Here is an 18,404-nt window from a genome sequence, read left to right on the forward strand (position 1 = left end):
TTTGCTTCATGGAACCAGCTCAAAGCATCTGGAGACAAAACCCCTATGAAAAAAATCCCCAAAACAATGACAGAAACAGTACCTGATCAAAGAGACTCATTCCTAGCACTGGGAGGGAGGTATATACCAAATTGTACAGTGTAATGAACCACTCATCATAGACAGTCTGGAAAAAAAAAGCGTGAAGTTAGCAAAAAGCTGTATTCTCCATTTCTTTGAAAGTATATGCAGTTAATTCCTGCAACACCTTGGTTTGAGATGTTACTGAGACAAAAGGGATAAGATGACTCAAGCTCAGCATCCCTAAACAGGGGAAGGATCACATTATGCCAGCCCAGTTTGCTCAGCACCCATTGCTGGCTGCAGCCAGAGCAGAATCCCTCTGCATCACCCTGCACCTCCACCCCCTGGATACCTGCACTCCCCACAGCTGGGTTAGGTTGGAGGCTGGTTTGCCTTGAAGTAACACTACTTTTTTCACTCTAGATGCGCTCCTCTTGCAAGCTCCTGGTGCCCACAGGCATCTCAGGGTTAAACTGCTTGCTCCAAATATGCTAACAGCACAAGCATAGATCTTACAAGATCTGCACTGAACTCTAATCTGTGTCATCAGCTGATGATTATAATCACTTTGAATACTTTTGAAAATCCTGTTAATGACGTATGTGCCTCATAATGCACCTAAATGCCAGAGAAGGTTTAGACTGGATAGTAGGAAAAAATTCCTCATTGAAAGGCTGGTCAGTGTTTAAAAAACATGTGGATGTGGCACTGGGGGACACGGTTTAGTGGTGAATGTGGCAGTGTTGGGTTCATGGTTGGACTCGATGGTCTTAGAGGTCTTTTCCAACCTTAATGATTATACAATTCCATGATATATATATTCTGTCTCCAGGCATCCATCCTCCAGCAGCAGCATGATGAAGGCAGCAATATCCGCTTTATACCCATATGGCTGAAGAAGACAGACCTGAGTCTGTTCAGTCAGGTGGGAGGAATGGCTTAGTTTATTTCCTTGTAAAATGTTTCCAGATACTTTGCTTGAAAATGCTAGATATAGACTCATAGAATAGTTTTGGTTGGAAGGGTGCTGTAAAATTCATCTATTCCAACCTCCCTGCAATCAGCAGGCACATCTTCAACTAGGTCAGTGCTCAGAGCCCCATGCAACCTGACCTGGAATGTTTCCAGGAGGAGGACATCAACCACCTCTCTGAGCAACCTCTGTCAGTGTTTTACCAACTTCATTGTAAAAACCTTCTTGCTTGTATCAATCTAAGCTTAATTCAGAATGATTACCCTTTGTCGTATTGCGATAGGCCCTGCTAAGAAGGGTTCTACAGCTCTCTTTTAGCACTTTTAGGTACTGAAAGGTGGTCTAAGATCTCCCTGAAGCTTTGTCACCTCCCAGCTGAACCACCCCACCTCCCTCAGCCTGTCTTCAGAGAAGAGGCTGACCACCTCCATGCCCCTGAGAAAACTGAAGCTGGACCTACCTGTGCTGAGAAGCCAGAGAAGAAGCCATACCAGAAATGCACCAAGGTGAAGGCAAAGTTCTTATAGAAGAAGTACTTGAGGAACTTGCACATGCGGATGTAGGACCACCGCCCATGGACCAAGAGCAGGCGTTGCAGGTAGCGGAACTGTGCAAAGGAGAAGTCACTGGACAGGACTGCCTGCATCCCCTCCTGGCCACTGATGCCGACCCCAATGTGGGCAGCTGCAATGAGAAGGTCATTGATCACGTTATTACATCGAGAGTTATCACTGCCCCATTTTTGAAACTAGTTACCCTGCATAGAACACTGTGTTAATTTCCTCACAGCCTTCATAAAACAGTCAAAATGAAAAGCTATTAAAAAAAAAAAAAATTGGTGCACTAATTCTTTCAGCAGCACTATGATTTTGGCTCTGTGACACATTTCTCATAACTGGGCTTTTATTATCTGAATGAAATTATAGGTTCAGTGACAGTTTATAGGTTTTTTTTCTGAACCCTTTCCAGCAGCACAAATGCTGTTGTTCATAATAGCTGCTGTTATGAAAAAATAACTATAATTTATATTGACATGCGACTTTTATTTACATGCATGCATGTCCTTCCAGCAGTCTTAAAACATCATCCTAGATAGACAAAATCTTCAAACCATTTTAAAATTTTTCAGACACTGTGCTAAAAGGCAGACCGCAGCCTTTTTGTGTTTCCTGGGCTTTATTAGTTCAATCAAACAATTAGATAGAAGAGTCACATTTTTTTTAATATTAACTTGCATTTATTAAACATGGACATAAGTTTAATGTGACAGCTAATTATACAGCTTTAACTAATGAATACAATCTTCATGGCTGAAGGTTGGTTAGATTCAGTGGTTTCCACTGAACTGAAGAGATAAAATCCCAGAGTCCCAATCCTCTTGTGGGGGGAGCAGGTTAGCTTCTAATTATTATGTACACTTTAACTTTTTTCTCCTTTCTTTGCTGACTGCCTGACTTATCTCCCTTGAAGCTCTCTACTTAGCCTTTTCTTTCTTAATTAAAAGACTCCAGTTAATCAATTCTTGCAAATTAACACAAGGAAGATTAGCAATAGGTCTTTCTGAATAATCTTAATTTAATTATACCTAGTTAGGATTTTTTTTCATAAATTCACTGAGGTAATGCAGCATCAAATGATGCTCAAGGATGGAGGGCCTGGAAACCCATCAGCTGTAACTCAAGGGAGATAATTAACAAACAGACCTAACACAAATGCAAAAAATCCACCTCACATAATACTATATAGAATATCTACAGGCACAAAGATTTTATTTCTGCTTTGAGTCAGGCCTTCTGTGATATAAACTTGTTTGTTATACACATTGCCCTTGTGATGGTGGCTGTGCAGACACACTGACTGACACATCAGCCCCACCCCTGTGGGCTTTTCATGGAATTACAGTCACTGAGGTTGGAAAAGGCCTGTACGGTCATTGAGACCAGCCATTTTGTCTGTTCTAAGGCAGAAACAGAAAAATAGGCACTTAGTACAACCTTAGCCCCCAAAGGAGCCCAATGTGACCCAGAAGGCAGGGGACACAACTAATTTGTGGTGAGAGTGCTCTGTAGAGACCTGCCAAAATGTGGGACACAGGCACTTGTTTCCACAAAGAGGGTGGTGCAGGAGGCATTCAGATACGTGTTCCTGCTGCCAGCCCACCTCAGAGAGCAAATACATCTTTGAGCCAGTCTGCTACAGCATGCTGGCTCTCAGCCATCACTCACTTTTGATCATGCTGACATCGTTGGCGCCGTCTCCGATTGCCAGGGTCACAGCCTTCTTGTACTTCTTCACCAGCTCCACCACCTGGGCCTTCTGCAGGGGAGTCACCCGGCAGCAGATCACCACTTTGCACATGCAGGCAGTTCTCACCAGCTCCAGCTCCATGTTCCCTTCCAGCGCGTAAGCCTGGAAAGGAGGAAAGGGAGTGTTCAGGGCAGGCTCGCAGCAACTCCTGGCCTGACAAAGAGGATGCTGCGAGGTGGCCATGACAGCTGAGCCAGGCTCTTCCATTCCTTTGGGTGAATCCATCCACCCAGTTGCAGGGAGCATCCACACAGCACATCAGGCCGTGCACCCTACACCTACGAGCTTGCACCTTGGGTGCACCACATCTGGATTTGCACCACAGCTGGGTATGCACCACAGCTGCTATGGCTGATGTAACCTGACAGAGGGCAGAAGTGTCAAAACACCAAAAGCAAGAAGCTGCTGCAGGGCCTGAGACGACCTTGTGTATCTCCATGTGAGAGAGTCTCTGCTCATCCCTCTTGGATTACTATTTAAGCTCTGGGAGATAAATAGGAAAGATACCAATTTGTTAAGTGCTTAATTAAAAAAAACATGTAAAAAGCTCAGGTGGGCATGACAAAGCAAAACACTAAACTAGGGAGAAGGCTGCTTTACTCTGAATGCTGACCTTCTAAATCAGTCAGCTGTGTTGTTTCTGTTCAGGAAGCACTGAGATAATTAGATGTCTAGTCACCCCTCCAGCTCTGCATGAGGAGGAGAGAGCAGTGTGAGCTTTTTTATATGTCTTTCAGATCATGTGTTTTGGCTCTGTTCTTTGTTGTCTCTTTTTAGCAGACATGTATGGAAGGAATCTACAGGGCTCATTCCTGCTCAGAGTCATTACACCAGGCCCACTGCCCTGTCTGTGTAAGGCAGACAGTCTTTATGCCACATATTCTTTCTTTTTGAAACACAGAGCTGTGAGTCACCAGTGTCCCCTCTTTCCTCTGTCAGTGGCAGCAGGCTTGCTCAACAAGACACCTTTTCATGGTTTAGCCTGGGTACTGCTGGTCAGTGCAGTCAGAGATGGCTTTTGCCTCAACATCCTTGCTGCACAGAACCAGCAAAATGTTATCACTCTGTATATTAATGGTGCAACTGCATACAAATCAACTGGCATGATGATGTCATTAAGGATGCTGGCGAGTTTCTGTTCACTGCTTTGTTCAGGCAATACCAGACATGTGCATAGCCCAGCACTGCCCTCTGCCCACTGCCCACCCCTCTGCAGACAGGGATAGAGCACTGAGCAGGTGCTGTGTGGGGGACAGTTCAGCACTGCTACCATTGTTCAAGCTCATAGAAATAAAAAAATGACATCTGTATTTGTCTGCACTATCCTTGTGGTCCCTACTGAGAAGAAAGACATTACCCTGGTGAAAATCACTGGGTCTACTCTATGTGGACTGGCTGCTCCCACACAGCCCAGATTTGAGTTTCTTTGTGTGGGACATATCCCCTCACCAGGGTGTGGTGAGCGTGTGTTTTTCCAGGAATATAAAGAAAGCTTTTCCATTGCTGCCAGTGGTGTTTTGGTAACACAGCACTCAGGGTCTGCACTGCAGGCTGAAGGGATGGAGTAGGAACAGAGAAGGGGCATGCAGCTGATGTCCATGCAATACACATGGACCAAATCTGACAGATGTCTTGTCCACATTGCAGTAGGAATCTAAAAAGGATTATGGCCCTGGAGCTCAAGAAGAAGTGAGCGTAAAAGAGGGAGAAAGGGTACTTAACAAGCTAGGCACTATCTGAAAGTGTTTGGGGTCTGTATACATGGCACATGAACCAAAAGCAGAGTTAGATGAGATTTTCTTAATAGTAATTTGCTGGGCTGTACAGAGCTGGGAGTGAAAATTGCTGGACTGCCACTGAGAGAGATAGCAACCACAGGGAACAGAAGCACCTTGTTTCTGAGAGTCAGCACCTCTCAGAACTTTCTAAATATGTCTATTTGCTTCCACTGAGAACTGGGAAAGTAAAATACAACAGATAAATAAACTTGACATAAATTAAGCCTTCCTCACAGACAGGTTTAAATTGATCTAAATTGTTTTTTCTTCCCTCTAACTAGGTCTAAAAAATTTCCAAGTATGGAAAATTTATTGCAGAGCTCCACTATTCCCACCAGGAAGACATTTCACCCAAAAACTCTCCTATCTCAGTTTAATTCCATTGCTTTATTTACCTGTTATAATTTGAAAACTATTACCAAGACTGATCAGTATTCTCCAGACTCAGAAACCCCAAATGACTCAGTTTCCCCCTGTGCTTTCCACATCATGCTTGACTCAGGTTTCTTTGTACCTTCTCCCAACCTGGTGTTACATCCTCTCTTTCTAAGCAGTTAATGCAAACACTGACCACCAAACAGATGTGGGATAACCCTCTGCAGATGATAGCTAACTGTTGTTTTAGATCAACAGTGAGCCCTTCAGAGCCACAGTCTTTCATCTGTCCTTTAGCAATTTCATCTAGAGTGTATTCCTTCAGTTTGCTTGGAAGAACATCATGAGAGAATCAATACATTACTTAAGTTATAAGATCTCTATCCTATCAATTAAGCATATCTGTTTTCAACTGTATTTAGTAGAATATGTCCTTGGCATTGAAACCCACATCTCATGTTATCTTCTTGCTGCAAACACAAACCTGTTTATTTTTCTAGTGTCTTTCCAGAAACATTTAAATATGATCCAGCTACTCTATCCCTTTTTGTTCACCAAAGATCAAGGCCAACTGTTCTCTGTTCCTGTCTTCCGAAACATTGTCTGTCACCTTTGATGTCTCAGCTCAAATAACCACTGAACCTAATTCTCAATTAGGGGAAAAAATTCTTGTCCTCTAGAGTTGAATTTTTAAAGCATTTTTCAGACTGCCAGTATGTCCTTCCAGTAAGTTCTTCAGGGAACTCATCCCTAACAAGGCTCTGAACCTTCCTTACCAGGCTGTGGCCAGTGATAACCAGACCGTACATGCCATTTGCTTGCTCATCAGGTAAAACTATTTGGTTTTTTGAAGATTTTTGAAACTGAATGTTGATTTCATCACTGTCTAGAAAGCAGTCTGGCTTCATCTTCTTCCTTGCATTCCTTAAAAAAAAAAACAAACACAAGAAAGTAATGAAAATCTTGAAAAGATATATCATGTTTTGTTAAAGCAACTTTATGAAAACAAAAAATCAATGCTTCCCTTTGATAGTTCAGTCCAATTTCTACTGTATCTCTACAACAATATGCGTTGTTTAGCTACTGCTGTCTGCACAGATCATCTACATTTCTGAAACTCTAACAAGTGTTGCTAAACTTCTGCTGATTTGAAGTCAAACAAACCATCTGAGTGTCACGAAGGATGGTATGCCAAAGGGCATCCAATTTTCTGTGCATGTTGTCAGGCAACCGTCTATTCCAAGAGAAAAGGACGGCAAACCTTTCCTGTTTTCCACCTTTACCTAAGAACCTGTGTCTACAGACGAGGTGAGGAAGGAAGGTAGGTTCTCAGATACTGCCAGAAAAGTATCCAGACAAAGGATATATCCAGACAAAGGACAGCAATGTGAATAAATGGCAACAGCAGCAGAGCAACAGCATAGCTCAAACCTGGAGCCAAAGCTTTGTGGCTCAGGATCAGTTCTGGTGAATTTCAGCTGATACTCCCTATCTGACTCTGCTTTCTTATCCCTTTATTTAATTTGAGCTCTTGATTCAAGATGCTTCAGCATTTACTCTCAGAGGAGACCTCTACACTGTGTTTAGCTTCTGGATCTTCCAGGGAGACAGGTGTCCCTTATCTAAGGTCCTTGAATGAACTGCAACAAGGAAAACTGACAGGAGAAAAAAGGTGGAATGATACAAAACACAAATAGTGCTAGTGCACAGCAGTGAATTGTGTTTCAGCCATTTACCTCAGCTCATTCAGTACATCATCAGATGTGCTGCCTTCAATAACGAAAACATCTTCCATGTCATCATTCAGCAAGTTGCAGGAGTATCCAATATTCATTGCTGTCTCTGGGAAAGATAAACCAGGAGGATAATCCATTTTAGCAGCCCCAAATTCACCCACTTCTGTGGCCTTTTTGTACACATGACAAAAGCTCTCTTTCTGGCTCAAAAGAGACTGGAGCCTTTCAGAGTCAACAGTAAGACAGCCAGGAGAGTCACTTTGGACGTAGCAGCAAATCTGACTTCACAAGACCACAGGAAAAAAATAATTCTACCAAAAAGCTTAAAACACCCTTTGACCAACATACTTGGAGAAACAAAAAGCACTTCATGTTGATCCAAAATTTTTTTTCAGGATTTTTAATTTGCCCTCTCCATACTTCCAGAAAAGCCCCAAACCACAGCTCTGAAAAAGAATATGACATTTTGTCCATAAAATTCTGAAAAACATATTTCGTTATTTTATAGCAAAATTAATGCATCTGGAACATGACAAAATGAAATGTTTCATTTTTCTCAAAAATTCTCTGCTCATGTCTTGGATGAAATTATTTGCAAACACTTTTGACCTCCCTGAAACACCATTGTTTCAGTGAATATATTATGTCTCCAAAAGGATTCACTGGAGTCTATTTGCTGTTCTTTTCACCTCCAAAAGCCTATGTTTCTCCTCTGTTTCTATTTGGAATGATGAGAGCCAGAAACAAACTGAAACACACCCAACGTCCACTTTAACATTAAAGCTTCTGGAAAACAAGACAAGATTTTTTCCACCTTCTTTAACTGAACGATCAACTGGATGAAGGTTGCACCTTTTCACAGCTTATGCCAGGGACTATGGGATGCTTACTGTCACCTCTCCAAAGACAAAGGATTCTGCCTTCACCCTGCTTCCACCCTCAGGACAGAAATTAAGGACAGGGACAAGCTACAGTCAGCCAGTCTAATTCCAGCCAACTGAAATTTTGTGTAGCTGGCAATGAAGCAAAGCCCTGTAAGTTTGACTTCTGTGCAATTTTCAAAGGATGAGAACACAGGTCTTAGCAGAACCACCCCACCAGTGGGAGAGAACAGAAGCATCCAAAGCTGTAGTGCCTTTACCTTGCTTATCTCCAGTGAGAACCCATATCTTGATGTTGGCTTTGGCAAGAGTCTCAATTGTCTGTGGGACCCCATCTTGTAGCTTGTCCTCGATGGCTGTGGCACCTAGCAGCTTAACAGAAATGGCAGGGAGCTGGTTAAGTCCTCCCACTGCTACCAGAGGAGAAAGCATTAAAACTAACTCAACCAAACACAAATGAAATCCCCAAGAATAAGGTTGTACTGATTGTCATTTTTCCTCAGCAAATTTACTGTACAGAGTACAGCCCTGATCCTGCAGATGTTCTAGTCTCTAATCCCCCCAGGCTCTGATGGATTATAAATATGCATGAAATTATTTGCAAGAATGTTTGCAGAGCTACAGGACTGTGTTGTTCCATGTGGTCCCTTCACAAAAGACAGAGCTTTAACAGAGGGACAAAGACACTGTGGATCCACGTCCCCACACCTCCTCTTGTGTGGAACTCAATCCCAGCTGTGCAGTACTGCAGATGTCACATGGCTGCTAAACATATTCTCCAGTCCTTAACAGACCTGTGCCCACCCCTGCTCCACACTGCCACACAGCTACACCGCAGACTGCTCAGGACACAAACCTTCATTTTTCTAAAGTTACTGCTTTCTCTGCTATTTGGAGATGGTGGCTTTAACCTGCTGTCAAAGGGACATGGAGGTTTCACTGCTACCTCAGGTTTCACTGCTACCACCTCCTGCTGCTGGGAGACTAAATTCAGAGGTTGGCTTTAAGTCCAGGATCCCTTCTGGCATCCTGGGATGTCCATCATACATCAGCTATGAGAGTTATCAATGTAGGTAACTACATTGTAAGCTCTGACTGAACTTCTCTACAGGGTCCTCAAAATTGTACAATCCCCATTTTACAGCACTCCCTGTTCCAGCTAGAGAGACTACGCAACTTCCAAAGGCTCCCATCTCGCATCCGCAGGTCACACTTGCTTCTTCCTTGAGCCCTGCTGGTATTCTGAGCATACAGCTAATGGAAGGAGCAAAGGTGTCTGCCAGGATTTCCAGGATTTCAGGAAAGCACTGCCACGAGTGCAAAAGCTGAATTGCCTCTCCTCAGATCCCACACGTGCTTTTCATTCATTATTCATGGCTCTAAAACACAGGCAAAACCCTCCAGGGCATTTAAAAACTGTAACAACACTGAGGGAGAGAAGAAAGACTCAAAGATCACAGTTTAGCTCTGTTTCAAATTGACACAAACATGTTCATGGATATCATCTACCCATCCTGCCCAGGGCTGGAAGAACAAAGGAGACACTCTCAGGGGCACTGGGAATTATTCACTGCCTGCCATTTCAAAGGCTGAAAAATAAATAGATCAGCCATTTGCACATACAAAGGACAGCTATGAAGTTATTTGTGTCCACATCATCTCCTGCAGGCTCTGGTACCTCACTTCATCATGAGAAAGCTACTCTGACACCCATGTGAGTTAAAATAAAACCATTCCCCTGCGCCAGTGGCTGACACCCCAGCAATGGGCTCCTGATGGAGGTGCCAGTGAACACCCAGGGCTGCCCTGTTCTGAACCACTCCTGTCACACAGCCCACTGAACTGTTTGCAGAGCAGTGTTTACCAAAGTCATACTGAGCTGTTTATTGACAAACCACCACCCTCGCTGTCTCCCCCACAGCTTGACCCAGATTCCCTGAATTACCAACCATTAGGTCTTTTTCAATCTCTTCATATAACTCTGACAGTTTGTCTTCCCGTCCTTCCAAGGCAGTGCTTGCTTCATGGTGACGCCTGATCCAGTCCTGAAAGTAATCTTCCTCCAAGCTTTTATAGGCCACCACGAGTGTCCTCAGGCCTTCTCCAGCAAACTCCTGAAATACAGTGGTGAGGCAGAAAGGTCCAAGAAGAACACTCTGGTCAGCCAGCCTTACAAAGGACCCTCAGAAAGCAGACCAGTAAAAGCGTCTTGGTAAAGTTTGCAGAGGAAAGGCGAAAAAATTACACCTTAGGCCACAAACGTTGTGGTATTTTTAAATAGCAATTCCAGACCACTTTAACGTTGCCATCCATGGTCCTTATGAAGAAAAAACTCAAAAGGGCTTTTCTACTTTCTGGCTCTAAAGCTTTACAGTAACCGGGCATTTGTTTCCCAGGCTCATATTTCTCAACAAGAGGTCCAGAGTAGTGAGACCTAAATAAACACTGAACATGACCTTCAATTTTGGACATGGGTTCAACATTTTTAGGGTATGAATTCTGTCTGAAATGCACAGCATGAGCACAGCCAGTCACTGCATCTCAGCAAGTTCTTGTAACTGTGCTTTCTGATGTACAATGGGGAGCTCAGTGTTTGGTGGAACAGCAAAGATGTATTTGTGAAATGCATCTCATCATCTTCGTAGCCATAGACTCACTCCAACAGGTCAATGTCCTTATGTTGAGGATCCCAGAGCTGGACAGTATTCCAGGTGAGGTCTTACAAGAGCAGAGCAGAAGGACAGAATCACCTCCCTTGATCTGCTGACTGTCCTGGAGCAGTTCAAATGGCACCTGGTACTCATGCTTAGGCAACTAATCTGATACCTAAGACCATATAAATTAATTTGTTTCTCTATTCCGTAACTAAAAATTGGTGCTTAAGTGCTGCTTCTAAAATCTGGGGTTTTTTCCTGAAGACAAAGTACACTGGAGAAAAGCAGAGATGTTGCTGAGAAGGAAGCACTTACATTCAGGTGTTCTGTGGTCTCCTCTTTGAGAGAGTTGCAGGACGGATGAAGCAGTTCATAAAGAATGGTGTCAGCCCCCTTGCAGTACAAAGTCAAGTCACCTTCTGGACTCCGCACTGTGAGGAAAAGAAATGCTACAAATCCCAGAATGATGCTCTTGGGGTACACAGCCCTTCCATCAAAATCAAGAAAAATTTCTACAGGTGTCTGAATTTCCCCAAGTTTTGGCAAACTCCCAGGAATCAAGACAAGCTCTGCTTAGAAAAGACGAGAGTGCGTTGGTCTGAGCAGACACTACGGTGTCCCTACAGACATAACTTCACTCAGAAGTTAAGAACAACTTGTTTTTAGGGAACTGGTCCTACTTTTCCTATTTCTCCTACCAGTAAACTGTAACTACAATTATGATATTCCTGATATATTTGAGTATGTTGGAGGGTTAATAAAGGCTACAAAAGGTTTCTTGAATAATTTCTCCATTTTCTGTTCAGGAAAGTGGGTTTCTCAGTTCATTCTTGCTTTCTCCTTTCCTACTTCCTCAAATTTCACTGATAATTTAAAAGCTAATTAGAAGCAAGGCCTTTCCTGCATTGTAATGGGGGGAGCAAAATATATGAAAAGCTCAGCGTCTTCAGGAGGCTGGCTTGCATCCCTGTGGTCCAGATGTTGAGATTTCTCCCACCTGCCTCCTTTAAGTATTTTTCTGGCACTGTTCCTGTGTAACTATAAAGTCAAGGCAACACATCTCAAGCCCTCAGAAATAAATGTTATTCAGAGCACATTGCAAAAGAGGTATCCTAGAAAAATGGATCATAGCAGAATGAGGGACAGCTCCAGAACCTAAAAAGTCAGGAAAGAAAGAAAGCAGCAAAGGCAACATACCAATCACAGACATTCGCTTGCGAACATTGTTGAAATCAAGAATGGCCAGAAGTTTGTATATTTTTGTTTCTCCCATTTCCACGACAGTGATGGTCTCTGGTGTGCGAGCCCGAAACACAAATCCAAAGTTTCTGGCAGCAGTGACTAGGGCTCCCTCATCAGGAGATTGTGCTTGATACACCAAGTTACCTGACATGAAAGAAAAAAATGTAATGTGGCATCTGACCTATTTGTGAGCTAAAAAAAGTACAAAATCCAACACATTATACAGCAGTTATCCCTCTGCTTTTCTGCCTATCCACAGAAGTGCAGCACTAAAAAGCACCTTATGTCCACACATCTCCATCAAGTCCCACCAACCCATCCTCCAGGATAGTGCAAGAGACCCCCTGGATTCTTTTGGGGACTTTAATCACTCTCTTTGGAGTCTAACATCTCACTGAGAGGACAAGTTCCTTGGGTTTACCCTCCTCTAGTTAGATCTGCACATTTTTCTGATCAATATTTTCACCTAATACCTGTCAATTAATTCTAGCCTTTAAAGCATGGTTTTCATCCTGCCTGGGATTTGAGGAGGCTGACCCAGTAGCTGTAGAACACTGGGTGAGAGGAGCCAGTGAGTCTCCAGTGAATAGGTGCTCTATGTTCTTTGTTTTGTGGGACTAGCAGAAGAGTAGAGAAAGAGTGGGGCAAGCCTCTGCCACCCCAGGGAAGCTGTGGCACCTGCAATTTCCGCACTCCAGAGATGTGGTGTTTGCAGTATGATACGTCTGTTCCACCATAGGAACACACAGGCAGTGGAGGCCCTGGTCCTTTCTCTTCCCATGTGGCATCTCCAAAGACACTGATTTATGTGTAGCCACACTACAGAAAATCACCAGGGAGCCAAAAGGACCAATAACAGCTTCTGTGGAGAGAAGACATGCTGTGGTGCGAGTGAACATAACCACTCATTCCAGTGCCTTCAACAGTACTCACCTTCCTTCTTCTCCTCTGGCATCACTGTGTGGCAAAGTGAGAGCAGCCGGAAGAACCTGTGTGTTGGGACATCATTCAGCTTCACGGCTTCAACCAGGCTGTGGTCATAGAAGGCAAACTTTGGGTCGGCTAATGGGTTGTATGAGAAATCAACCTTTTCTGTGTTCTGAAAAAAACATGGCTTGGTATTATTTGTTGAGCTCTCACACAGCTGTACACCACTGCCTGCCCAACACAGGCCCTGTCTGCTCCTCACATTTACAAAGGACTCCATCCTGCAGGGCTGGTTGCTCATGACAGAGATTGATGGGTTTAAGGAAATGGGAGGTCATGAAAGGTATTTAATCATGGGACAGGACAGGCACTAGATGTGCCTTTCAGAGCACCATTCAACCTACAAACCAATTAACTAAACTGCCTCTCTGAGCGGCAGCTAATGCTCCAACAGGATCCCTGCCAATGGATACCTACAGCAAAGAAGTGCCTGCCTTCAACACATGCGTGCTTGGAGGCATTGTGTTCATGATGTCAAAGGCTGCCTGTGATACTGGAATGCAGGAGCCCAGTTTGAAACAATTCAAAAGGTTGTCTTATCCACCACATTCTCTCAATGCCAGAGAAAATCCTGATGCGGAAAAAATAGGACAGACAGGTGACGTAAAGGTTAAACTCCATGGGCACTGCCCATTTTGTCAAGCAGAGTAGAACACACCGGAGAAATGTCCAGAAGCTCATTGCACCATGTGTCATGGAGTAACAGACTGCCAAGCCTGCCTCAGACAATTCTGTCTCCCGCCCCATCTCCGGTGAGCTCAGAGTTTCCAGGATGGGAATCATCCTTTTGACCGCTGCACACTGACATTTAGCACTCAGTCCAAGAGCATAGACTGACCCCTCCCACACTCGTCTGTACAGCAAGGTCCAGGCACAGCAGCATCGTGGATTGTTGGAGGACTCTGCAGGATTCTGCTCCACAGAGTGTCACGAGCAGCAGGGTGGGGTGGACAGTTGGCAGGGGTCCAGTGTGTGTCACCAAGCAAGGCTGACGGAGAGAGGGCAGGCTGGAGCCACAGCACTCAGGACAAACAGCCTGTTTCAGTGGGCAATTTGAGCTCTGAATTCATTCTGGAAATGAATCACTGGAACGGGGAGAGGGATTTTCATCGTCATCTTGCTGTTTGTTATTTGGATTACTGCATGCAGCTTTCAGACATTTTAGAAATAGAAACATGTACGTTTGTGCCAGCAAGCAGAGGCTAAAGAGAAATGTAGAAATGACGTATTTTCACACTTTCTGAAGCCCAGACATTAGAGGAATTTGACAGTGACCTTGCTATTGCTATGAACTGCACTCACTAATTCCTCACTAAAGCTTTAATTAAATACCAAGGTTAATAAAATTCACCTATGTCCAAGTCTCCAACAAACACCAATGGTCAGGTCTTCAAGAGAAGCTGTGCATGCACCAGGATGTCTGGTGAAGCAGAAGGGATAGTGGGCTGTTCCCGACCTGCAGGTTTAAGCCAGGCTTACTGGAAAGCAACTTAACTCTGGGAATTCTCTCACATCCAGAGGAACACACATCACTGTTAAGAGCATCAAGAGCATCAGCTCTTGCAGGGTCAAAACCACATGCTATGCCTCTGTGGGCTGTGTCCACTGGTACTTATCCAGGTCCACTGAAAGCACAGATCCTGACAGCACCTGAGCACTTACCTCATTTATTTCTATCCTCTGCCCAGACATATCATACACATCACCTGCAAGCAAGAAAGATGAAATTATAGCCACACACTGTGGATAAGTGCAGTCTCTGAGCCACAAAATTGGTTAAAGTGTTTCTGAGCTAGAATCTATTTTAAAAGTTTCAGTAAATTGACACGGGCACTGACGACTGATGATACTAAACAATCAGTTTCTATGTTGGTCCATGACAAAATCCGGAGACTGACAGATGCTTGAAACACACAGCAGTTACCATAAAAATGACTGGCATTTGAGTAAAGAAGACTTGTCTTGAGCTGAACCCAGAGAGGATCTAGTGCTAAGTAGGAAATGAAAGTGCTTCCAGGGGAAGACTTCTCTTGTGCCTTCTCCTTCAAAATCCAGCTCCTGGATCCTGCTATTTGCAGCACTCCCTGGACACTCACAGAAAAGTGGTCTTCAAAGCCCATTTTCCCCTCATCTAGGTAGCAAGGCTGCTCTACTGATATTCCCTGGACACATGATCTGGTTACAGGAATTGAAGATATGTCATCTCCAGGATACATAATTAGAACTTCTGCCCAGAGACAAGTTTCACTAGGAAGGTCTGGACTGTGCCAAGGCCAGCCAGTCCCAACACTTCATAGAAATAAGATTGAAATGCAATGAATTACAGGAATGATTGACTCATATTTGCCCCAGCAACCTCAACTGTGACCAAAATCAAGTGTAGTGCTGGTGTGCCTTCACAAAGGCCCCAAGGGTATAAAAGAAAACACAGTAAACACCTCTCCCGAGAACCTAAGCATCAGTTGATTCCCTGGGAACCATAGCCAAGAGGCTTTTGTACACCTCCTTCCCTTAAGCCCAGAGGAGAGCAGAACTGATCATCCTTTCTGGCATGGCTTTTCTGAATGCCCCTGAACAGCAGAGAAGTACTGTGCTAGAAGAAGCTAAACATTTAGAAAACTACAGGCAATAGATTGTTTGACTTCTTTGCCTGTATTTCCCATTCACTTCTTGAACCCTTACCCTGTATCTGTTAGTGGTGACATCTGCTTCAGAAAAGTCAGTTAAGGACACATGACGGGAGAGATTTCAAACTGTTTAGCAGTACTAATGTCAGACAGCATAGTATCACTGTTTGAGATATGGTGGTCTCCAAATATACACAGATTGATAGGAAGAAGTATCTTCTTCCAGTCAGCTGATAGTACTAAGAAAGGATGCAAGCTTTATGGCACATTAGTCCATCAATGGGTCTGACACAGGCAAAGCAAGCATCCATATACGAATAAGCAGTGACTAATTTCTCTGGGGCATCTAATGATGTTAATCAATTAGGCAGTTTGAGAAGTGTTAGCACCTCTTGAGCAGTATGAAGAAAACTGCCTGGGGCCATAGCATGAACGAGCCTTTTAAACCAATGACTTCTAGGACCTAACAGAACTAATTACTCTTGTTCCCCATTTTTTCCAACTCCCTACCAACTTTTCTCTCTTCTGATGGGTGAAGAATGTCAGGTGTAAGGACAAAGACCAGGTCTTTGACTAGTCCAACTACCTGAAAAGGATGTGGAAAATCACTACTCATGTCATGAGAAATTGCTGAAAGTGAGAGACAACAGTGTGAGAATCTGACAAAATTTGCAGATAGCCCCAGGAGGGATGGCTGATTTTATAAGTGATTAATAGGGAGTTAGTTATGTGAGTTACATGTTATGTTTTGCAAGGTTAGCAATACCTAGCTAACAATGTCAATAATACAATAAAAAGCTGAGATTACCTAACTAGAGATATCAGAAAAAAACCCCTGGAAATTTGAGTACAGATATTGTAAATCTGGGACAAATGAGGAGAAACTAATAGTGTTGGTTCTTTAGTTGGGATAACAGTGGGGCAGAAAATGGGAGATAAAAGAGTGAGAAAGAAGGGGAAACTATTAATATGTGGCAAGTGGTGCAATCAGGCTGTCCAGACATCCCTGATGGGCAGCCTTGCACTTGATCACTGCAGCTCCTTACATGGCATTCTCTTCTGGATATCAGATTTAGTCTCTGTGGATGAAGAGGCACACAGTGAAACAGAACGCAGAGAGCATGACAAACAGGTAACATACCATAGGATTTGCCATTGATGGAGCACTTGTTGAAACACATGATGTTCTGGGTGAGAGTTCCTGTCTTGTCTGAGAAGATGTACTTGATCTGTCCCAGCTCTTCGTTGAGTGTAGTGGTTCGGGCCTGAGCTGGTGTGTCATTCAGCGGGTAATACATTTTACGGTCCCAGTCGATGTAGAAACTGTTACCCAGGCGTATAATCTCCACACTGATGAAACAGAAAGAGAAGGTGATTCATTAGCTTAAGGCACAAGGTCTTTATCTTCAGCACCACCATTATCAATTGCAATTAGGAGACAACTTTGTAGGGTCAACCCTTTGAAGGTTGAGTTCAATGACAGGTTGAACTCATCTGTCCACAGGCGGCCTGTGGTAAGGGATGCTGAATCAAGGCTCACTGAAATGATCTGCTAAGTTTACAGCAAACTCATTTCCTTTGTTTTATAAAGCAGTACTTTATAAAAGTACTTGGAAAGTTTCAGAAGTTTTTGGACTGAGAAGTGAGGCAGGAGCAGTGGGTTTCACTTGGTGCTGTTTCAGGAGATGGTTTCCAGCAGAGCTGTGGGCTGGGCTGAGCCCAGTGCCAGGGGCTGAGCACAGCCATGTCTCAAACAACAGAGAACTCCACAGCAAGAGAGCCATTGAGTCACTGAGTACAACCAAAGAGTGGCATCAGCTTGAAGATGACATGGATTTTCACTTTGGACAGGAATGCAATTCATTCCTCATGGTTACCAGCACAAAAGAGAGTCTCAGTAGCAAAGGTGACGGATGGCAGGTACAATGATAAATTAAACAGGGCTATGCAATCTCTACCCCAGCCCCAAGTTTTGAGAGCATCACAGACACATTGCCTACCTGTCGATCCTGCTTGTCGATCCTATCACCAATAACCAACACATCTCTGCACTGTCTGGGAAGAGGCAACAATCACACTGATAATATAGCACCAAGTACTTCAACCTGATCGTACCTACTTACCTGGCAATCCTCACACAGTCCTAAAGCTACTTCAAAGAACAGGCCATTCATTCACTGTTAGCAAGGTGCTAATGGTGGCAGGCTTCCAGCTCTACTCCTATAGCATCCTACACACCTACACCTTCCCTTTAACTGCAAAATCATCCTCTCCTCATTCAGGGCTCACTGCTGTCCCCACTCCAACCCTGATAAAGCCTTCTGAAGGCAGCAGAAACAGGAAAAGCATGAATGTGGTTGTGTAGGATCATCCGTGATGGGGCTGTGTTAGGTTTTAATGAAAATGCTGCTCCCAGTTAAGGAAAAGGCTCATAAGATCAAAAGTGAAAGGAGCTTCTGGCACATACCTGACGTAGAGTGAAATTGGTACCACGGTGTTTAGAATGATCACATATGACCAGAACATGAGGAAGCCGGAGTAGGGGGCAGAGTTGACACCCTCTGCCCAGGGCAGATAGACCTGGAAGTAGTAGCCCTTATCATTCTCCCAGATACCATTGCCAATGGCTAGGATGAGACACATCAATGCTAAAAATGCAAAGATCTGAAAAAAAAAAAAAAAAAAAAATTCAAAACCCAAACAAAACGTATTGCATTTTAGAAACACGGAATTTTTTATGTACAGGTTAGTTAGAAGACCCTAATGGGATAGAGTTGGATA

General features: G+C 43.8%; 1 protein-coding gene across 1 annotated transcript in view; it reads right to left on the reverse strand.

Moving 5' to 3' along the window:
• Nucleotides 1-482: 482 nt before the first annotated feature.
• Nucleotides 483-18,404, reverse strand: part of LOC309585181 (phospholipid-transporting ATPase FetA-like) — a gene marked incomplete at its 3' end in the record, with an annotated part of 62,294 nt that continues 44,372 nt past the window's right edge. Inside the window, exons 12-24 of the mRNA XM_082301713.1 lie at nucleotides 18,091-18,287; nucleotides 16,765-16,973; nucleotides 14,659-14,702; nucleotides 12,943-13,108; nucleotides 11,965-12,153; nucleotides 11,083-11,198; nucleotides 10,063-10,227; nucleotides 8,374-8,485; nucleotides 7,233-7,338; nucleotides 6,273-6,420; nucleotides 3,262-3,445; nucleotides 1,497-1,720; nucleotides 483-554 (exon numbers count right to left, since the gene is read on the reverse strand). Coding sequence (XP_082157839.1) covers nucleotides 483-554; nucleotides 1,497-1,720; nucleotides 3,262-3,445; nucleotides 6,273-6,420; nucleotides 7,233-7,338; nucleotides 8,374-8,485; nucleotides 10,063-10,227; nucleotides 11,083-11,198; nucleotides 11,965-12,153; nucleotides 12,943-13,108; nucleotides 14,659-14,702; nucleotides 16,765-16,973; nucleotides 18,091-18,287 — 1,932 coding nt within the window. The remainder of the gene's footprint in view (nucleotides 555-1,496; nucleotides 1,721-3,261; nucleotides 3,446-6,272; nucleotides 6,421-7,232; nucleotides 7,339-8,373; nucleotides 8,486-10,062; nucleotides 10,228-11,082; nucleotides 11,199-11,964; nucleotides 12,154-12,942; nucleotides 13,109-14,658; nucleotides 14,703-16,764; nucleotides 16,974-18,090; nucleotides 18,288-18,404) is intronic.

This window comes from Coloeus monedula, assembly GCF_965178545.1.
Source record: "Coloeus monedula genome assembly, chromosome: Z".
Taxonomy (NCBI): Eukaryota; Metazoa; Chordata; class Aves; order Passeriformes; family Corvidae; genus Coloeus; species Coloeus monedula.